The 23010-nt window shown below is 30.8% G+C and overlaps 1 protein-coding gene and 1 non-coding gene across 5 annotated transcripts in view; one reads left to right on the top strand and one right to left on the bottom strand.

Moving 5' to 3' along the window:
- The first annotated feature begins 2053 nt into the window (after positions 1–2053).
- On the top strand, positions 2054–2127 carry Trnas-gga (transfer RNA serine (anticodon GGA)). Its single transcript has one exon. It is a non-coding gene; the product is annotated as a tRNA-Ser (tRNA).
- Positions 2128–11861: 9734 nt separating this feature from the next.
- LOC145966558 (uncharacterized) overlaps positions 11862–23010 on the bottom strand; it is a 203268-nt gene continuing 192119 nt past the window's right edge. The window contains exons 6-7 of one of the 4 annotated variants that reach the window (XM_083090701.1): positions 17563–17650; positions 15018–15152 (exon numbers count right to left, since the gene is read on the bottom strand). In XM_083090701.1, coding sequence (XP_082946827.1) covers positions 17571–17650 — 80 coding nt within the window. In that variant the 3' untranslated portion in view covers positions 15018–15152; positions 17563–17570. Of the gene's footprint in view, positions 17651–23010 lie in introns of all 4 variants that reach the window. The other 3 variants (XR_014437069.1, XM_083090698.1, XM_083090699.1) reach the window with 3 other exon arrangements.

Here is a 23010-nt window from a genome sequence, read left to right as displayed (position 1 = left end):
TCCTTCTTTACATTTCTCTTCCATTTTGAAAGTTTTTAATTCTGTTCATAAGAGATTACAATTTACGATAGAATTTTCTGATAACAAAATTATTAATTTTTTGGACACATCTCTTATCGTGAATGAAAATCGTTTAGAATTTGATTGGTTTCGTAAACGTACTTTCTCGGGAAGATTTCTTAATTTCTTTTCCTACCATCCCCTTGCTCATAAGATTGGCATTATCATGGGTCTTATGGATAGAGTCTTCCATCTTTTCCATCGAAATTTCACGAAAAAAATCTTTCCTATATCATTAACATCCTTCTTGAAAATTCTTATCCCATTCACTTCATACATAGAATTATTTTCCGCCTCCTTAAATTTCTTATTTCTAATAGCAATCGTTGCTCACCTCCCACTTCCTCTTCATCCCATAATCTTCGTTTTTTTGTTATTCCTTTTTATTAAGGGCATTCCTAGAAGGTTTTATATGATTTTACATAATAGCGGCCTTAGATTAGCATTTATTATTAATAACAAATTAAATAGGCTCATTAAATTGCACAAAGATCCTCTGCCTAAATTTAATCATTCGAATGTTATTTATAAGATTGGCAATGATTGTGATGATGTATGTAGGGCAGACGGGTAGGCGTTTAATTACCAGATTAAAAGAACACCGGGCAAATATTAATAAATCGTCAGATAATTTGACAGTAGTTTCAATGCATAGGTTGCTGGGACATAATTTCAAATGGGAAGATACGAGAATATTAGACCAAGAACCTTCTTACAAAAAAAGACTGGTATCTGAAATGTTGCACATTTGTCAACAAAAAAATGGTTTAAACATCCAAAGTGATATCTCTCTACTGGATGATTCCTATCTTCCTATTATTAATAAATGTCTCTCTAGTTTAAAACCGCCCGTTCTCCTGCCATCTTCTTCCAATATTTACACGTCATTTTCCTTTTTCTTCCCTCCCCCTCATTTGTTTGTTCCTTTTCGGTTTCCTTTCCTACTCTTTTCTTTACTTCCTTCTTCTCCTACTTTCAGTCTTGTCTCGACCTCGTTTGTTATCACATCTTTTATTATTTTCGGCTTGGCTTTCTCGACCTGATTCTTGCTTTTAAACCTGTATGTATTTTTACTGCGATTTATATACTTTTCTGTGAATTATTGCCTTTTGGCATTAGCTGTTTCAAATTTTTAAAGAAAATCCGAGGAGTTTTATGTGATTTTTGGCATAAAGTGTTGTCTTGATTGTGCTTGCTCTTTGTTCTCTTTCTTTTTACAGGTTGCCACCTCGTTATCCGTTATATTCAAATCTTCGATTCGACTTGGGAGATTGGATAGAGACTTCCATTCTTACATCATTGGACCATAATTTTTAAAATCAAGCGACGCGGTAGCGTCGCGACTCCAAGTACATAAAAAACAGGATCCAAGCATTGAGAGTCACTGTTCTCGACGCGGAGCTACCAAGTAGCTTATCCGGAATTTCACGTCAAGTAAACTTTCGGTTAAGATATTTAATAAACTAAAGGCGTAATAAAAAATCTAACGACACTTTTATTGTGTAATGTAAATATAAGCTTTCGATTGCGACCAGTTTGAATAAAATCTGTGCAGTCAATACTGAGAAATGATCGAATATCAGAATTGTAACATTTTTCGTTTTTCTTTTCCTTTTCCAGGTTCAGACTCACATACATGTGCTCGCACGCACACACGCAAAGCGAGTTTGTCCCTCAAGTGGCTGGAGGCCTGCCCCGGCCCTATCTTAGGGTCCATCCGCCACTGCTATTTGGTACAGTGGGGATTTTAGTATATACTAGAGGGATCTTGGGGGATGTGGTCACTCTACGGGATTGTGCTCGTCGGTGCCGTTTCATACGGAAGGCCAGTCGGAAGCCAGCATGCATGCGAATACCTCCACCGGCACTTATTTGGTCAGCGAGCGACCTTTCAGGGATTCTCCGTGGCAATCGGCATTGCAACCATCGAGTGAGATACCAACATCGCTCTGGAGTCGCATATCACTGTGTTAAAAAGTAGTATTAGGTGTGAGGTCTGGATAGCTCAGTGGTTTAGAGCAGTTGCCCGGAAAGCGAAAGACTCGGGTTCGATTCCCGATCCAGCCACTTGCGCCTCACATATTTTTCTAGTCTGCGAATATTGTTTTCTAGCAATTATTCGTTAGGCTGAAAAATGTGTGAATGCTCTCTCCACAGGATATGCGTCAATGCCGTTGCCACGGATGGATTCTGTCGCTCGTTGATCAAATGGGCATAAAGACACGTCCGACCTCCTCCCACATACATCCCTATCTTTTTCTGGACTTTAATATCCCAGGACCTATTTTATAAATGCAAGGACAGGACAATGGCACAGATATGTAAATACTGTTCTCTTTTTCTTCACCACATAAGCGACAGTCTTTCCGCTCGGCTAGACCGAGCTTCGCTTATGTGGCGATTAAATAGATGAGCCCTGAGGGCCACATAAGTAGACCAATGGAAACACTAAGTCTCCTTCTACTCATTGTTAGGAGTTCATCGGTCCTTTTGGATAGGGATTGGTTTAATAAAAATTTGGCTTGGCGACAGTTTTGAGCCTGATCCCAGGAAACCAGATTTTCCCGTTTTAAATCCCGGTTTAAATTTAATAAAATCTTTACCTATAGTGAAAGGAAATCCGACGATTTATTTAATCAGGATCTCAAAGATACAGCTTTGTCGTCTGCCACTTCATTCCTATAAATTCCTTGATGGCTAGGGATCCAAGCTAATGATCTTGTTAATTTCACCTAGTTTGTTAAGTGCCAGTCCCATGCAGTTCCAAACCACTGAAGACTAGGTAGTGATTTTAGCTAAGGCACCGATGGCTGCTTTGCTGTCGGAGATAAGAATATTTTTGTTATTAACTTCAGCTGAGGTTTGGATTTTTACGCACTCAAGGATGGCTAAGAACTTGCCCTAAAAAACTGTGGCTAGTTCATTTAAGGGAATCGATTCTCTATTATTGATTCTTGAGTCGTAAACGTCAGCTCCAAATCGATCATTTGCCTCTGAATCATCCGTGTATCAAATGTCTATGTCTGATCGGCAAATTCGCTCTGGTTTACTCCAGTCTTTCTTAATCGGTATCGGATTTTGAAAACCTGGAATTTCCTGGGTGTTCTATTCTATATCAAAGTGAATAGGTGTGTTCTTAGAGGAATGGCCAACTTGGTTCGAGACGAAAACTTTTTCACTTACCTTTATACTCTAGTCTGTAAGTGATAAGTCTGACTATGCTGATAATGAAGCGGTCCAAAAGTGAAAGGCAGAGTGCAATCTCAAGTGGTTCTCATGGCTCCCACCGCTGCCCTCAGATAACAATCCTGAAGGTTTTTAAGTAGGTTTCTATCTTATATTATAAAACGTATAGAAAATTACAATTTTGAAATTATAATTTTTACGAATGAACAGTACATAAAAAATAAGTATAAAAACCTCTTTAAATTTAAATTAAATCATATTTTACACTAAATTTTATATTTTTGCACTTTCAATAAATAATTGAAATAGGAATAATATTTATTTTTTAGACTGGTGGCTTCTTGATTGTCATTTATGGCCCGATAAAACTAAAAAAAACGTCGTCTTACATGTTGATACGTCACATGATCTCTCACTTGTGTCACGTGACTTTCTAAACTGTTACAATTGGACATTATAAAATTAATTTACTGAATTTTATCAGTAGAATAAAAATTTAAATAAAAGTTTATTTTTAATTTTAATTCAATTTTTAACTTTTTGTCAAATTTTTAAAATGTATATACTATATGTCAAAAATGTGAATAAATAATAAGTTAAAAAATATACTATTGCATATTAGTAAAAGATACTTATTTATGTAATAAGGGATTGTTTATAATTTTAGTGATTAAATTCCAGTCAAATCTGTCAAGTAAATTATATGTTACATATTATATTCGCGAAACTTTGACTAATGATAGCTAAACATGGTCTGTCGTTTTAACTTGACAAAAATGTAGTAAAAACTGAGCAAATTCTGATAGATCATAACATGTTAGAAAAAATGCTATAAAACTTAAATAGAAATAATTGATAACATAAAAATAATGAAATTGGAAGATATTGATTATTTTATATTTTCCAACAACTCCAATATTATCCTATTCAATAAAACACTTCTCAATTCTATATTCGGATGACGTGGTTTATGGCAAACAAGATTCTGTTAGAAAATATTTCGTTATCGACGTTTTGAATATTGTTTGTATTTCTGTCAATTGTACGCTAAAATATTGAAATATTTGAATTTGATGTTTCTGTAAGCAGGATCGTATCAATTTACGACACGTATAAAACGATCACATTGACATATCATATGACGTTTCACAAAAGTTGGCGTGCTGCCATTGTAGATACAATTTTTTAATGATCGATAAAAACACGATTCGCATGGATACAAATAAACATTTAAGAAATTATTTATAGTCGTATGTTAATTATTAATATACGACTTCGTCGTACCAAAAAAAGCAATTAATTGCAGTAAATGCGTCGAACATTTTAATAAAATAATTATGTATATAATACATATTTTTCTTTATTTTTCTCGATTAAGAAAATAACAAATCAAATAGAAGGAAAGAAAAACAGAGAAAAAGAAAGAGAAAGAAAGAATGAGAACGGGGAGAGAGAGAGAGAGAGAGAAAGAGAAAAAAAAGAGAAAAAAAATGAGAGTTCTCAAAATTGTGAAGCATTTTCTGATTTCTGCACGTTTTTGAGATGTTATGCAAAATATTAAAGTAAACAAAATTTATCTCTTCGTTATAATTAAATTAATCGGGAAATTATGTTGGAACATCATTAATTATCTGACATCATTAATTATGTCAGAAGGAAATGCTTGCACTTTTTGCATAGATTCAAAGACTATAGAGTGAATTTGATGAACAAATTTATAAATAATAATAATAATAATGATAATAATAATAATAATAATAATAATAATGAACTATGAATTAATAAACATATTCTAAATATAATTATTTTATATTTAAAATACAGAGGCTTTTATAGACACGAAATTTTAATTATGATTATATTAGTTCAACAGCGGCTTAATACACACACGCATACACAATCATATATAACGAGAATTCGATGTATCTAAACAATGTTTATAGAGGTAGTAAAGGCTACTGTTTAATATAAAATTACAATATATATTAGACATAGTGTTAGACTTAAAATATGGACTTGAATAATGACGAAGGACGTATATGTAGTTACAATTTACTCATCAAATTGTAAGCGATGTTAAATATCAAATTGAAATTTAAATCTTTTCGTGTAATACAATATATAATTGAGTTGATAATATATACAATATTTCGTAAGCGAAAAATGCGAGGCACACATGTTGCTCTCTTAACATATACATATTGTCGTTTCAAAAGCAAATTTGAGTTTGTTTTACATTATAGATATAGTATATATATAAGAATAGACCAAACAACTTTTATTTAAATGATTTAATGTTAAAGCCGAGATAAAAAAAGCAGAAAAATTAATGGCATCTCTATCTTTTTTATTTATACTTGTCTGACGTTCGCAAAATAATGTTCAGAAATTTTATTTTTTTTTTGTTAAAGAAAGGCTGGTCTTATTTCTTTTTTATATATTCTTTAGATCGCGAGTCTCATGCTAGATTTCTATTCTTATTATGCTATATTCTACACACACACACACACACACGACCACCACCACCACCACCACCACCACGCAAGCATAAGCACGTACACACGTGTACACACACACACACACACACACACACACACACACACACACACACACACACACACACACACACACACACACACACATGTATGTATGTATGCGTATGTAAAAAGTTGCTTAAATAAGCACAAGCAATCTTGCAATTTAACTTTATTTGCAAATCTTATTGCACTGTTTTTCTTTTTTAGTTGCCGAAAATTATTCTTTTTTATTGTATAAATAGTCACTCACACTATGTTACAGATTTGATAATAATATAAGTGATTAAATTAATTATAAATAACATTGTGAATATGTGTTACAATGCATCTATATGTGATTGTGATTATAACTATGTATTTGGTCAGATTGTATTTTTTCATTATACTTGTATGATAAAATCTTATTTTTCTTATAGTGTATAGATCTATATATAGAGCTAGATTTAATATTAGTATCTATGCTATATGCTGAAAACAATTTTGCTTCAAATAGATTATACATATATATATATATATATATATATATATATATAAATTAATATTAATTAATTAATTTGCATGATTATTCATTTAATAATTTTTTTCAGTAATTCTAATTTTCGAGATTTTTATTTAATAAATACTATTTAAAGTACTTTCGTCTTGTGTATTATGTTTGAAATGATGTTCATTTATATCTGATGTCAGTCAATGATAGTAATAAATTATATAACTATGTATATTTTGTATATATTTGTATATATTACAATGTTTTAATCCTTATATTACAGAGCATTTTTAAAATACTTTCTTAAATGTGTATTTAGATGAAAAATAAAAAGGTTTATTTCAATTTTATATTAATCCGAATTATTAGATTACTTTTAAATTTTAAAATTCGCATGAAGTTATTTTTACAAAGACTTTTTTATATTGATGTAATGAAATAAATGTAATTAAATCAATGAAATTTAATTACATTTATTTTATTACGTCTTTCTAAATAGGAGATACATGTTCAATTTTTTGTTTAAATTAAACGTTTGTTGTTTAAATCACAATATGTTATTAAAGAAAATATAATCACTGTGTTGTGTTTATACATATAAGAACAACAAATGGTAAATGTTTACTTTAGGTTACACAGCTCAAAAAATTTTTATTTTCACATATGTTGTGGAGGATACATTCCTAAGTAATACACCGTTTGAATTTTGCGGCGGTCTCTTTTCGTTTCTGAGATATGCACTTTTGAAGTTTCATACTTTTATATCATCTTTTTCTTATATCCTATTTATGTATTTACATTTTTTGTTTACATTTGTTCATTATGGTTTCACATTATATTTTACTTGTGTGTTTATATTTTTTGTTTACGTTTGCTCGTTGTCGCTTCCATATCAAGAATTGTGTTCTTGACAAGTCGAAGAAAAACGCAAAAAAAGGTAAATTAAAGGTAAATAAAAAAAAGGTAAACAATTTAAATTTATATAGAATTTAATACAATTTAATACAATTAAAAAATATCATAATGTACACACACACACACACACACACACACACGCGCGCGCGGGGGGTGCAAGGGGGGCCTTTGCCGGTAGGCAAGGTGGACCTCGCTTTACAACTTACAGCATATATCGGCGGGGTGGTTGCGGGAGGGGGGGCCGAAGGCCTCCCCTTGCACCCCCCGCGTGTGTGTGTGTGTGTGTGTGTGTGTGTACATTTATGATATTTTTTAATTGTATTAAATTCTATATAAATTTAAAATGTTTACCTTTTTTTTATTTACCTTTAATTTATCTTTTTTTGCGTTTTTCTTCGACTTGTCAAGAACACAATTCTTGATATGGAAGCGACAACTCCCCGCGTGTGTGTGTGTGTGTGTGTGCCTATATTTCTTCTTAAACATACATGATGTGGTAAAATTATATTCTATTCATGAAACTTTTTTTGTTAATAACTATTTAATAAATAACAAACGGCTAAAACCTATTGAAAGTTATTCAGAAAGATGACCTCGGTAAATGTAAACAGAAAAATATAAACATATTTAAAATGTAACGAAAAGATGATACAAGTAAGTATAAAATTTCAAAATTGCATATCTCAGGAACGAAGAGAGACCGCCGCAAAATTCAAACGGTGTATTACTTAGGAATGTATCCTCTACAACATATGTGACAATAAATTTTTTTCGAGCTGTGTAACCTAAAGTAAACATTTACCCAACAAATATACTGAAAATATATTATGTGTGTGAAATATATGCAAAAAATTTTGATTCTTAAAAGATACAGATGTATATTCATATGTGAATGTATATGTGTGTGTATTGTGTGTGTGTATGTTATATGTATGTTATACATACAACATAATATACAATGTAAATAAAATAAAATAAAGGTATTTGTAATATAAAAGTTATACGTCCCAAGAAAAAATCATGTGTTTAATTACCTTAGATTTAATTTAAAGTTTTCACAAAATTTTCTCAAATTTTAAATGTGTTCTATGTTTTATATTGAGTTTATTATTAAATAGTAAATGTTCAGTTAAAAATAAAATTGAAGATTTATTTGTGTCTGCTCTTTTAATAAAAAATGATACAAATTAATCTCATGAAATCTACTTCATTCTTTTTTACAATCATCTCCATTTTTATTCTTTCGTACAATTGCTATTAAATACACTTAGTGCCATTGATTTTTTTTATTGATATATTGAGAATATATACAAACATACACACACTATTATGAATAAAAAAATTGTAACACACACACTTTTCGTTGAATAAACGAATTGAATTCTCGAGGACAATCTTACTATTTTTGTGTATTTCAAAAATTTTAGAAAAAATTACTACATGATAATTAATATAGTAAGTATTAAAAATGCATTATCATCATTTATTATAAAATCCAATCAAGCAAATTACATGTATATAAGGCATATTCATGTTTAAAATTTTCCGAAAATTTCAAAACTTTTCAAGAATTTATCTTTCATCAAGAATATTATAAAAATCAGGAAATAATTTAAATTGAAATTAATGTAAATAAATTTTTAAAATTATCATTAAATTAAGAATATATTTTGTTTAACTATTTATATATATATCTTACTCATTTTTATTCGTAAAGAATAAACATTAATACTTTTAATTTAATCTTTTTTGTAAGGATTATATATAGCTAATACAATCATAAGGCATTTCTATATATGGCTAATACAACTATAAGGTATTTTTCTATGCATACTTTAGCATGTGTCTTCTTTATATATTTCGTTTAGGTTTATATTAAATCTTTGCATTTTTAAATCACTGAGACCAAATAATTTCTATTTTTAATTTTTTTCTAGTTTTCACTCTTCTTCTAATACTACATACGCAGAATGAACGTTTTCCATTTATATGAATTGTAACGGTTATTATATGTCATTTTGAGTTAAGTCATTTTAAGTTGATAGTTTTAATAGGATAAATTGGAAAGTATATTTATTATGTAAAAATTGTAATGCACATAATATATCTTGATATTTAAAAAATATGTAAAAAATTGATTTATTTTTGTAATAAAATTATATGATTTTTGTAAAGATAACTTTTATAATAAAAATATTTCTATAATATTATATTATATGCGCGCACACACATATATCCGAGAAAAAATGGGTATAATATGTTCAGATATAAATATGCATAATTAGATGCGAAAAGATCTGATGATGTATATAATTTTATATGATTGCATATAATATATAATATCTGAAAATTGGCGCGATATGATTTTATATTTATATGATCATATTCGATCAGATCTGTTTTCATATACAATTAGATCTAATAGCTAAATAATTAAATAAAGATAAGATCATATTATGCCAAATTTTAAATATTATTATATATGACATATAATACAACATATATTATCAAATCTATTCATAACCGATATATATAGAATATATAGATATATATAGAATATATAGATTTACATCTGATGAGATCTAGCCAAATATGATTATATAAATATATGATTATATCGCGCCAAATTTCGGATCAAATTTTATATGGCCAATTATTATATTCATATATATTTATATATGATCTTACATAATTATATAAATCCATTTTTTCTCAGGTACATTCAACTTATATGCGCACATACGAATGATATATATAAATCTATGCCATGATTTTTAATATTTCGATATTGGTACATTATATATCCTTATTTATCGATATATTTGAGAAAAATGCTTAAGAAAAATATTAAAATTTGAGATTTTAGAAAAGAATTGATTAAGAAATATACTATATAATTTTAAAAAGAATTGAATAGTTCTAATAAAAATTTACTTTGTTTTTTTAAATACTAATGTATGTTGATCACATTAATATAAAATGGATACTTAGATAATCATGCTAGATAAATATAATTAAGTATTGCAATTTCTATAGAGAATGTGCGCAACACATTATTTATTTCATTCTGCAGATGTGTTATTAGAAAATAAGAGCGGAAATTTTACGAAAAAAACTTTATAATAAAAATATTGTTTCATTTTTGTTTCAAAGATTTTTACAATACACTTATATAAAAAATTATAAAAGAAATATTCATTCTTTATGATTTTTATACATTCGATGATAAGAAATATATAAACTGTTTTCTTTTCAGAAATATGAGAACATTTTATTAAATAAGATCTAGCTTGAGAGAATATATGTATTCACATATACAGGGTGATTCAAAACAATCTGATGTCTTTGAAATATGATATTCTTGAACGAATTCTAAGACTATTTTTCCTCTTGACAAATTTTGTCCAAAGCTTAATTTTTTCCCCAGACAGGGGAAATTCAATTTTATTGGACAATATTTGATCCTTTGATGTGTATTAAATTATTATTGCAGTTTTTCTACGCAATATTTAACAATATTATTACCGTCTAGGAGGGTTATAACGTAACTCTTAAGAATAAAATATCAAAAAAATAAAAAAATTAAAAAAATTAAAAAAAATTAAAAAATTAAAAAAAAATTTTTTTCAAGAGGAAAAATAGTTTTAGAATTTGTTCAAGAATATCATATTTCAAAGACATCAGGTTGTTTTGAATCACCCTGTATGTACATTTATACTTAATCTGTACCAATTATTATGTATATTAAAATTTTCTACATATTCCCAGTATGTATCTAAACATTTATTTCATCAATCGGTGCAAGCTAAGATATTAATTCTAGCAGCAAAGAAAACAGTATTAAGATTCTAGAACCAAGACATTATGGCATGTTGAATTTGCAGCATTGATTATTTCATATCGTTTTCCAATCAAATGCTTCTTTAGAGATTCAAAAATAGAAATCACTTATTGTTAGTGTAAGGTCAGGAGTATGGGGCAGATGATCTAGCACTTATCGCAGTGTCCCAACACTTCATGCATTCATCTAAATCTTATTTTACATCAAATGATTTTCTTGAATCCCTGAAAAAACACTTTGATGGAAAGCAATATGTAATTGATGCCACAATTCTCAGCATGTCGTAATGAAAGGAAATAGATCGTAATGCTTGGCTCCTGATTTCTCCGATGCTTTGATGCACCAGCAGAAAAAATATCTGGATACATATGGAGAATATATAGAAAAGTAATATGTGCAATGATATATGTTACAGGTTGTTGTATTAATTACAGTTATATGAATATATATGAATTTTCATGATGAGTTTTGTTACCTTATTAAAATGTTTTCAATTCTTAAACGATCTTTTCACGAAAAACCAATAGGAAAAATAATAAAGTTACACTTTGTAAAAGTAAAAGATTTGGCGCAACGAAATAATCTATTTTTGTTTTATTATAATTATTTTTTATTGCTATAATTAATTATAAAATAAGCATGTGGCTTAAGAATATGTAACTGTCTATAATTACATCAAAGATGTTGACTTTATCAAAACATATTTAATGTACTCTTAGATTACTCTTTTTTGTGCAATTTTAAATCCATTTGTCACATATTTCATTAAAAACATTTATATCGCTTATATTTATTGTTAGTGATACAAATAGTACATTTTTACAAAAAAAGAAGATTTCTTAGTATCAAATAAGTATATACTTTTTATTACTGCCATTAAATGACAAATACTTATAATGATCATTAGATATACACTGGAACTTATTGGAAATAGATCGTATATAGATCTAGTACACTATAACGAGATTATCTTTACTTCATTAAGTTACTTAGGCCCGTAAAAAGTATCGTTTCACATGGTTCATTATTTATCATTAGACTTGCATGAATATGTCCTTTCTATGCCATTGAGAGAGGACATTGCGTCCGCAACTCTGTGCTGCGCTGTCATTACTCTTTTTTATGTTATTTGGAAGTGATTTAGCGCATGGAAGGGATGCAATATCTTCTTTCGAAATATATTATTAAGAGATTACAGTGTAACTTTGTTTTTCAATTACTTTTATATATTTTAACAAGTTTAATCTTAGTAATTGATGCGCTATAATTGTTACACTGTTACTCTAAATTTTGGTCACATACCGCAGGTTTTGAGACAAACAAATTACAATTTTAGTATATCTAATTGTATATACAATTATTATGTACATTTATTATATACAATTTTAGTTTTAGCTCTTATTATATAAGCTACATACGCAATATATACACATTTATGTATATACTTATACATGCATATGCTATATATACACACATGATTAAATTATATTTTAATTCTCACATTTATTAACAGTTATTAACTTTTATTTGAAAAATTAAATATTTATTATAAGAGATTTAAAAGCTTTTATCCAGTAGGTCAAATCTGTTCAAACAGATTTTAGTAGTTGTTTGTTACAAGTATTACATTACAAGTGTTTGTTGTTACCAATAAGCTACACATTTGATACACATTTGATAAGAGCTATATTATCCATTAAGTGGAAAGATTGGCCGCAGAAACCGTACAAGATCTGTTAACATGATCTAATGTTAGGTTGGCAGAAATCGGGCAGGATTTGAAAATATGACTTGACGCTAAATTAGTAGAAAACCAAGCAAGATCTGCATGCAATATAATGGCAAATTGATAGCAAAAATCGAACAGGATTTGTACTTTCTTATTTTTCATTAAAATAAATGTAGATCTGTATTGAAGAGCTTTTAATATTTGATTTAATAATTCCTTTGCTTCTTGCTATGCACTTTCTATTCTTTCGTATTTAAATTTTTGTAGTAAAAATGAATATAAAGTCTACAAGGCGCTAATTAATAATATAAGATTAAATATTTATATTAGTTTCTGATTTCTGATATAAACCGAAAATTCAGGATATTAAATTGATTGGAAAATCGACGGTAGAAATAAATAATCATTTATACTATTTGAAGTACAAAATAGAAGTTTAATTTTTATATAAATTATATATCTGGAGTTTTATTAATTTAATTTAATTATTTCTATAATTATTTTATTATTTATTTAAATTGAATCGACCGTTTGTGATATGGGATATAATTGCAATATAATATACATTATATGTTATATTTATCAAAGAAAAGTTACAATTAATTTATTGTTTATTCTCTTGTAATATTTATGAACTTGTAATATTCAATTTTATTGTACTAGATATTATTACGATATTAATATAATTACTATAATATTAATGTAGCTTAATATCACTAAAATCGAATTAAATTAAGTTTTCGCATATGAATATCGATCTATGTTACTATTCTATTTAAGTGGATAAGAGCTGTAAGTCCTGCTCGGTTTTTGCTGTTAATCTGCCATTAAATTGCATATGTATAGTTCTCGCTTGATATCTATTATCAATTTGTTGTCAAACATGTTAGTAGGCTCTGTCATCAAAACACAAGTTTAATGCGGACAGTTGATGCCAATCTACTACAAACTTTTGATTGAATTTACTGTCGATTTGTTAACAGATTGAATGCAATTTGCTTACTGGTTATATGTTTACTTAATATCAAAAATGTCTCATAAACCCATATTCATAGTTCATTCTTATATTATATTTAATATCGTATTAAGTAAGTTCTAAAAATGTAATACGGCCATTTTATTGGCTGGATGGAATATTAAAACGACTTAGAACCATATTTAAGTTGATCTTAAATATAGGAATGGACTATAAATACGTGCCATATAGTAATATATTACTATTTATAAATTAATTATGAATTTTGTAGCAAATTTTAAAATGTCGCATATAATTTCTTAATTTTTTAAATTTAAATAAAAATATTTGTTTATACAAACTGTAAGCATATACACACATACACACACACACACACACACACGCACGCACGCACGCACGCACGCACGCACGCACGCACGCACGCACGCACGCACGCACGCACGCACGCACGCACGCACGCACGCACGCACGCACGCACGCACGCACGCCCGCACGCACGCACGCATGCACGCACGCATGCACGCACGCACACACGCACACACGCACACACGTACGCACATACACATATATTCATTTTATACACATATTTGCGCGCTTGCAAATAATGTCATAAATTAATATTTTTACTAATAATTTTTTTATTATTTTTAATTGATTTATATATTCTATACTTGTTTGATAATCTGTATAATATATGTATAACCAATATTTTAAACAGATTAGTACATATAAGATTTTAAAAATTATTATAAAATTTTTAATTACTCTTATTAACAAATAATTTAATTATTTTTATTAACAAATATTAAGAAAGATAAGCATCAGATTCTTTTTTTTCTGAATGTAAATAAAAATTAAACGATTTAAATTAATTAAAAATGACACACGCTCACGACACACACAAACAGCACATATGCTAGAAATAATGCTGAATACAGTTTTATTTCTCATATAATGTATGATCCTTAATTTAAAATTAAATTTATTGTTAATTAATAAGATAATCAATGTATGAAATCAAAACACATAATTATAAGACAAAATCGCGTATTTCATTACAATAAAATTTTGATCAAAAAATTTAGAAAAAACATTTTAAAATAAAAGAGAATATTTATACTTATTTTATCATTTATTATTAACAATTTATTAATTGCTTTAACTATCGCCAATTGTTAGTAATCATATGTAATTACAATTTATAACTCTGATGTTCTCTTATAAATGAAGAACGAAGATGAGAGATGATATAAATTTTTCATCCGCTCTAATGATTGCAAACATATCTCTAATATATACATACACACACACACACACACACACACACACACGATGTAAATGTATATGTTCATAATATTTCAATGTAGAATCCATATGATTTTCTTCATACGTGCCGCACTCGCATCTTATGTCGGTGTAATCTGTAATAATTTATAAATTTTATTTATAAATTAAAAAATATTTTATAGAATATTTCAACTTTTGATTTTAAGGAATTTCTTTAAGCTGTTAGAATTAGATGTTAGAGATATTTTTTGACAAAATAGAACAATGTAACTGTTGAACTATGGATATACAAAATTCCGCAATCATTTGACAATACTTTAATAATATAATCAAAAAGTAATTATAAATAATATATAAGATAAATATTAATACTTTTATTCTACCATTAATTTTTACCTGCCTTTTAGTCTCATTTCTTTACTACCTTTCAGTTTTTTTTATTGGTTTCTCTATTGTTCTACTTAATTTTTCAATTCTTTCTTTCATGATCTTTTTTTCCCTTAGCCTCTCATCGTGTACCCTTTCTTTTTTCGACTAATTTATTTTTCTTCTTATTTCTTCTTCTTTCACTATTATTTTTTATTTAGCTTTATCCTTTTAATTGATTACTAATTGATATGTGGTTGATATTTCTATTCTAATTTTCATCTAGCTTTCTATTGCTTGCTAAGTCCCCGAGAGAGAAATCTCCTAAATTGTATTTTCTATTACATAATCTATAATCGATTCACCAATTCTCTCAGCATGTATAAATTATATTTTTTCATCGTCTCTTTTCGCATTATTTATTATAGCCCATCTTTCCTCTTTCAGCATTTTCAATAATAATATGTCTTTTCTATTTACATATCATTTTATCTTTTGATCTTTTTATTTTTTTTCTTATTTGTTCGCCATCTCTAGTAATCCCCCATTCTAGTAATCTCCTTCATCCCCTTTATTCCTCTCTCTCTCTCTCCCCCCTCTCTCTCTCTCTTTCTCTTCCCCATTTTTACTTTAAAATTGTTCCCTACTATTATACTTTATTTCATTCTTCTTTCCTTTGCTCATGTCTCTATTTTTTTTCAAGTCTTTACGCGCGAACGTAAATTGTAACAATATTCTATTTCTTTTCTTCCATTTTTTGGACTTACTGTGCCAATTCGCATACTAATTATTTTTTTATCTTTTTCACCTCCCTTTCTCTACTATTTCCGGTGATCTTTTTATCTTCCTGCTTTTTTAAATGCGCATTATCGCCATTATTATCTTTCTTTTTTTTCCCCGCTTATTTCAATTGATTTTACGTTTCTGTTTTTCCCTTCTATTATCACTCCTTTTTATCAATTGTTTTTCTTTATATATTTTCATTTCTCTTTATTTTTTTATTTTCTCATTTATAAGTTACCTGATACTTATGATACAAAATGTGATCTATAATTATACGTTTTTATATATGTTTGCAAACTTTTTGCACGAAATAAGATAATCCCATATTGTTCAATACTTTCAGATTAAAGTCAAATAATAAAAAAGGAAAGATTTTTAAATATAGAACGATGTGCGTGGAATAAAGCTCATTTTATGCAAAAATTTGCAATTCGCGTGCAATCATACAATATACATATTGTTTTGTTTAAAAATAGATGATGTGGAGTAAAGTTCGCTTTGCGTGAAAAGTTGAAAATCTATGAAATTATATAATTATTCGTTTTTGTCATGAAAGGTCCAAAGTCCGTGTTTAGATATTTAGAATTCAAATCATAAATTAAATAGCTTGAAACATTTTCTTCAACTTGTGAATAATGTGAGCTGGACATTTTTTGTACGAAAAATTGCAAACTCATGAGCTTCTTCTTCGCTTAGAAATTTTTAATTTGACATTTTTAAATGCATTATATAAAAGTATCTCTTTTTTTTCTCTATTTTGTAATAAATTACAAGACTATATAAGACTATACAAGGCTTACATAAATTAATTTCTTTCTTTTAAATAGAGTTCATGATTATAGCAATTCTGATCTTAAGTAAATGCAATTAAAAATCCTAACACGAATTTTTTCACATGTGTGTATATCATTAATCAAATTTGATCATCTATAATTCAGAAACTATTCTGTCTTTCATATTTTCTCAGATTTTTCAGATTTTTTAACTGAGCTAATCTGCAAAATATATCGTTGAAAAAGTATTGTATGATGGTTGCAGAATATTATATATATGTACATAGAGCTCAATTTATTATGATAAAATATACAACGTACAAAATTAATTCATAATACAGTATAATGGAACTTCGAAATAGAGCACCTCAAAAGAGCACGCAACATCCTTTTTATACATGCTAGATACTCCCGAGTAGTGTAAGTATGGAGTAACAATCCAATCGTGCAGCAACGCGCAGTTCTGTGGACGCAATTCTCTCTTCCAGTGCATACTTTAATGGATATGTTTTCGTACAAGTCTCATACGGTTCTCAATTTGACGAAAGTGGGAGTAACTTCATTATAGCGTGCCAAAATCCCATATGTGCGCTACTTCGAGATTCCATTGTATTAAACTTACTTATTGAGTTATTGATGAAACGCATTGAAAATTGTTAATTGTATAAATAATAATGGAAGATTAATTGACACGTAGCCAGCAGAATTATCTGAAATTAAATAAAATTATTTATTAGGATTTAATTTGAAACGTGAAAATGGCGATGGCGGTAACTACAGGTAGCAGCACGCTGTCCCCCCCCCCCCTCGCCGCGCGCCGGTAGGCAATATCTGACATGGTGGGCCGTGCTATAGCTCGAGCGGTCGAGCGCTTCTCTCATTCGTCCGATTTCAATAATTAATATATCTATTATTATTGCAAAAATCGTTACATGGAATAAGACTTCTTTATTTAATTTACTGCGCTCTACCTCTTCACAAGTGCGTGAGGTAGTGCTCAGGGACATCCTATATATATATATTGTTTATACATAATTTTAAAGGCAGATTCTCTGGCCAATTTAAAAACGATTTTTCCTCAGCGAAAATGTCGAGGGAGATCATTATTTTTTGCATATTCCCAATTTTTGTCATCATGTATCTTTCTAACTAAGCCTTAAATTAAAATTCTATTAAAGTAAACTCTACCTAAAATTAACTAAAGAATGTGACTTTATTAATATTTTATTCCCATAAGCCTTAGTTTGCGAAAAACCCTTTATTTTCAATCATTTATAACTCGGAAACTATTAGTGCCGCGACATTTTCGCTGAGGAAAAATCGTTTTTAAATTGGCCAGAGAATCTGCCTTTAAAATATCAAGCGTTAGTTTCAGGACACCCTGTATACATATATACAGGGTGTAACTGAAAAAGCGCCCACGGAGCAAATAGCATTACTCCCGATTAAAAATCGAGTTGAAAAGTCCTGAACAATTTTTTCTATAATGCTAAATCAAGCTGTAATTATTGAGTAAAGTTGCGCCAATAAGCACCGACCTTTAGCCTCCTTGTCGAAATTTTCTTTAAGGAAACGCTTTTGACGGAAGAAATATGATTTTTAATGCAAAATAAAGTTTTTCACATTATTACAACGCATAAGAATATCGTACGATAGCGGCATGACATAGCGCCGTAGCGGCGGAGCACTCACGCACACTACCAGGCGCGCGGCTCACTGACGTGCGCCCGTTTAAAGGTCGGTGCTTATTGGCACAACTTTATTCAATAATTACCGCTTTATTGAGCATTATAGAAAAAAATGGTTCAGGACTTTTCGACTCGATTTTTAATCAGGAATAACGCTATTTGCTTCGTGGGCGCTTTTTCAGTTACACCCTGTATATATACAGGATGGCCCAAGTAAAGTGTTACAAATTTATATCTCGGAAACGAAGCAATTTAAAGAAAAATGTTTTAGACAAAAGTTATATGGTTTTAAGGGGGACATAAGATGGTGCCATTAGTTTGACCTTGAAAAGTCACCTGAAGGTCACGTCAAGATCACATCCAACTTTTTAAATGGGATACCCTATATGCTTTTGCATATTCTTGTAGCTCATCTCGAGAGCTTTCCAAAACACTATAACTAAGTTAGCTTTTATTAAGTACTTTCCGAGTTATGAGGCTTGAAATCATTTCTTAATTTTAGATAAACCGTAAAATATCTTGTAAAATATTCTTTTTTCGTTTATCTTACCTTAATACTTTTATGTACAAAATAATGAGAGGAATCAATTGGTGTAAAGAAAACACATGGTTATTTTTAAGAAAAAATATGTAATTGTTAATTGCAAATTACATATTTTTTCTTCGAAACAACTGTGTTTTCTTTACACCAATTGATTCCTCTCATTATTTTATACATAAAAGTATTAAGGTTAGATAATCGAAAAATGAATATTTTACTAGATATTTTACGGTTTATAATTAAGGTTAAAATTAAGAAATGATTTCAAGCTTTATAACTCAAAAAGTACTTGAAGGAAAAATATTTTATTATAGTGTTTTGGAAAGCCCTCGAGATAAGCTACAAGAATATGCAATAAAAAATAGGGAGATCCCTTTAAGAAATTGACGGTGACCTTCACGTGACCTTCAAATAACTCTTCAAGGTCAAACTGATATCGCCATGTAATGCGTTACTTGAAACCTTACAACTTTTGTCTGAAATATTTTTGTCTGCCGCGCTCAGTTTTTGAGATATTTGGCTGATACGGGTGGTCTGCGACACCCTGTATATATACAGGGTGTATCTAAAATGATTCACTAAACTTTAGGAGCGCATTCTAGAGGTCAAAATAAGACTTTTTTTCTTATGAATATGGGTCCGCAAATGAACCCCCTCCGAGCTAAAGGCCCTTAAAATTTGGGGAAAAAATTGGTTGTATTTCAGAAAAAAAAGGTTTTGACGTTACCTATACCCTCTCTTGAGAGATAAATAAATTTGCATTGCGGGTGTTTGGTCAATTTCACACATTTTCGAATTTTAGCTCGGAGGGGGGTTCATTTGCGGTCCCATGTTCATGAGAAAAAAGTATTATTTTGACCTCTAGACTACGCTCCTAAAGTTTAGTGCATCATTTCAGATACACCCTGTATATACAGGGTGTCCCTGAATGGTCTGTACAAACTTTGTGAATAAGTTCCAGGGATCTAAACAAGCAGAAAATGTCCCATAAACATGGGGTCGGAAACGCTTGCTTCTGGAGTTACGACGGTTCGAAGTTTTCCTGCAATAGCTGGAGAAATTATCAAGTCAAATCGCATAAGTGTTACAAAACTGTGTTTAAAAACATGAATGAATCAAATTATTCATTTGATGAACTGGCGGATATCCATCTGGTTTATGGCCGTGCCGGTGGAAATGGACGGTTCGCCAGACAATGCGGCGACGTGCGCAGGCTTCCTTGGAATCTAACGGAGGCCATTTCGAGCATTTGCTATAGCAAGTGTACTGTCCTGTTATGTCCGTGGCAAAACCGAAGAAATAAATAAACACAGTTTTGTAACACCTATGCGATTTGACGTGATAATTTCTCCAGCTATTGCAGGAAAACTTCGAACCGTCGTAACTCCAGAAGCAAGCGTTTCCGACCCCATGTTTATGGGACATTTTCTGCTTGTTTAGGTCCCTGGAACTTATTCACAAAGTTTGTACAGACCATTCAGGGACAACCTGTATATATACAGGGCGATCCTGAAAAACGATCCGTCTATAAAATGACGTATTCCTGACACCATTCTAAGACAATTTTTCCTTTACCAAAATTTGATTTGAAGCGTAGTTTTTGAATTATGAGCAAAAATAGTTAGTAAATCACGCGTCGAGTACAGAAGGCAGGCAGGAGCGGCGCGGCGTGCCGCGAGCGCGGGCGCAGCTGACCGCCCGACGGGTGATTATCACCGCATGAGTCGCTAACTATTTTATCTTATAACATAAAATTATGCTTTAAATAAAATTTTGGTAAAGAAGAAAATGTCTTAGAATTACGTCAGAAATACGTGTTGCTTAAAATAACGTTATTTTAATAATGAAAAGTTGTTCCGGATCGCCGGCCGTCCGACGTTGCAATCAGCTGATTGCTACACGCGATGTGTGTATGGCGGAGTGTGTGCGTAAGAGAGAGAGAGAAAGAGAGAGAAAGAGGGAGAAAGGGAGGGTAGGAGGGACAGACATTCATACACACGCACGCACTTTTTTTCTCGCTCTCTTTCTCTCTTTTACGCAACACTCATACACTCTCTCATTCGGTCTCTCACCCACACTCTCTCGGTCACTCACTCACTCACTCACCTGCTTACTCACTTGCTCACTCACCTTGTAGCAGCGTAGCGAATCTTCATGCTATGTATTGTTGTATCTGCTGCACGGTTATGATTGCTAGAGATGCGCGACACATCGAAATTTTTTCGATTATTAGTCTCACACTCGATTGACACAATACAGATTACGCGATAACGAGTTTACTGTTTATTCACTCACTATTGATTTATCGATACCAAAAATTACTTTCAAAGAAACGCGAATGCAAACAACACATGACTCGACGCGAAGCGACGGACCGCGGAGACTGCGCGACCACAAGAGTTATGTTGCCAGAAACGCGACACGCGACATCTAACAAACGACTTGCGCGTGGCGCGTGATTGACGCGAGATAAGACGAACGATCGGATAAAACCTTCGCATTGCGAATGCGGTAGAAAACATGAATAATTATTATTTTAAAAAGCATGTGTTGTACGTTATTACGTTTTCGAAATTATTGCATTCACGATGCGAAGATTTAAGTTAATCGCAAGAATAATGTAATTAAAATTACATACAATGTAATTGAATAATGTAATTTTAATTACATTATTCTTGCGATTGACTTAAATCTTCGCATCGTGAATGCAATAATTTCGAAAACGTAATAACGTACAACACATGCTTTTTAAAATAATAATTATTCATGTTTTCTACCGCATTCGCAATGCGAAGGTTTTAGCCGATCGTTCGTCTTATCTCGCGTCAATCACGCGCCACGCTCAAGTCGTTTGTTAGATGTCGCGTGTCGCGTTTCTGGCAACATAACTCTTGTGGTCGCGCAGTCTCCGCGGTCCGTCGCTTCGCGTCGAGTCATGTGTTGTTTGCATTCGCGTTTCTTTGAAAGTAATTTTTGGTATCGATAAATCAATAGTGAGTGAATAAACAGTAAACTCGTTATCGCGTAATCTGTATTGTGTCAATCGAGTGTGAGACTAATAATCGAAAAAATTTCGATGTGTCGCGCATCTCTAGCAATCATAACCGTGCAGCAGATACAACAATACATAGCATGAAGATTCGCTACGCTGCTACAAGGTGAGTGAGCAAGTGAGTAAGCAGGTGAGTGAGTGAGTGAGTGACCGAGAGAGTGTGGGTGAGAGACCGAATGAGAGAGTGTATGAGTGTTGCGTAAAAGAGAGAAAGAGAGCGAGAAAAAAAGTGCGTGCGTGTGTATGAATGTCTGTCCCTCCTACCCTCCCTTTCTCCCTCTTTCTCTCTCTTTCTCTCTCTCTCTTACGCACACACTCCGCCATACACACATCGCGTGTAGCAATCAGCTGATTGCAACGTCGGACGGCCGGCGATCCGGAACAACTTTTCATTATTAAAATAACGTTATTTTAAGCAACACGTATTTCTGACGTAATTCTAAGACATTTTCTTCTTTACCAAAATTTTATTTAAAGCATAATTTTATGTTATAAGATAAAATAGTTAGCGACTCATGCGGTGATAATCACCCGTCGGGCGGTCAGCTGCGCCCGCGCTCGCGGCACGCCGCGCCGCTCCTGCCTGCCTTCTGTACTCGACGCGTGATTTACTAACTATTTTTGCTCATAATTCAAAAACTACGCTTCAAATCAAATTTTGGTAAAGGAAAAATTGTCTTAGAATGGTGTCAGGAATACGTCATTTTATAGACGGATCGTTTTTCAGGATCGCCCTGTATAGGGGAAAACTTGTCTGTTGAACTATTGTCTGAAAACTTTTCGCAATCC

Source organism: Camponotus vicinus, unplaced genomic scaffold (assembly GCF_025532165.1).
Source record: "Camponotus vicinus isolate PSW18456_S1 unplaced genomic scaffold, iyCamVici1.0 SCAF_2, whole genome shotgun sequence".
In the NCBI taxonomy this organism is placed as follows: domain Eukaryota; kingdom Metazoa; phylum Arthropoda; class Insecta; order Hymenoptera; family Formicidae; genus Camponotus; species Camponotus vicinus.
This window is presented reverse-complemented; position numbering and strand designations above follow the sequence as displayed.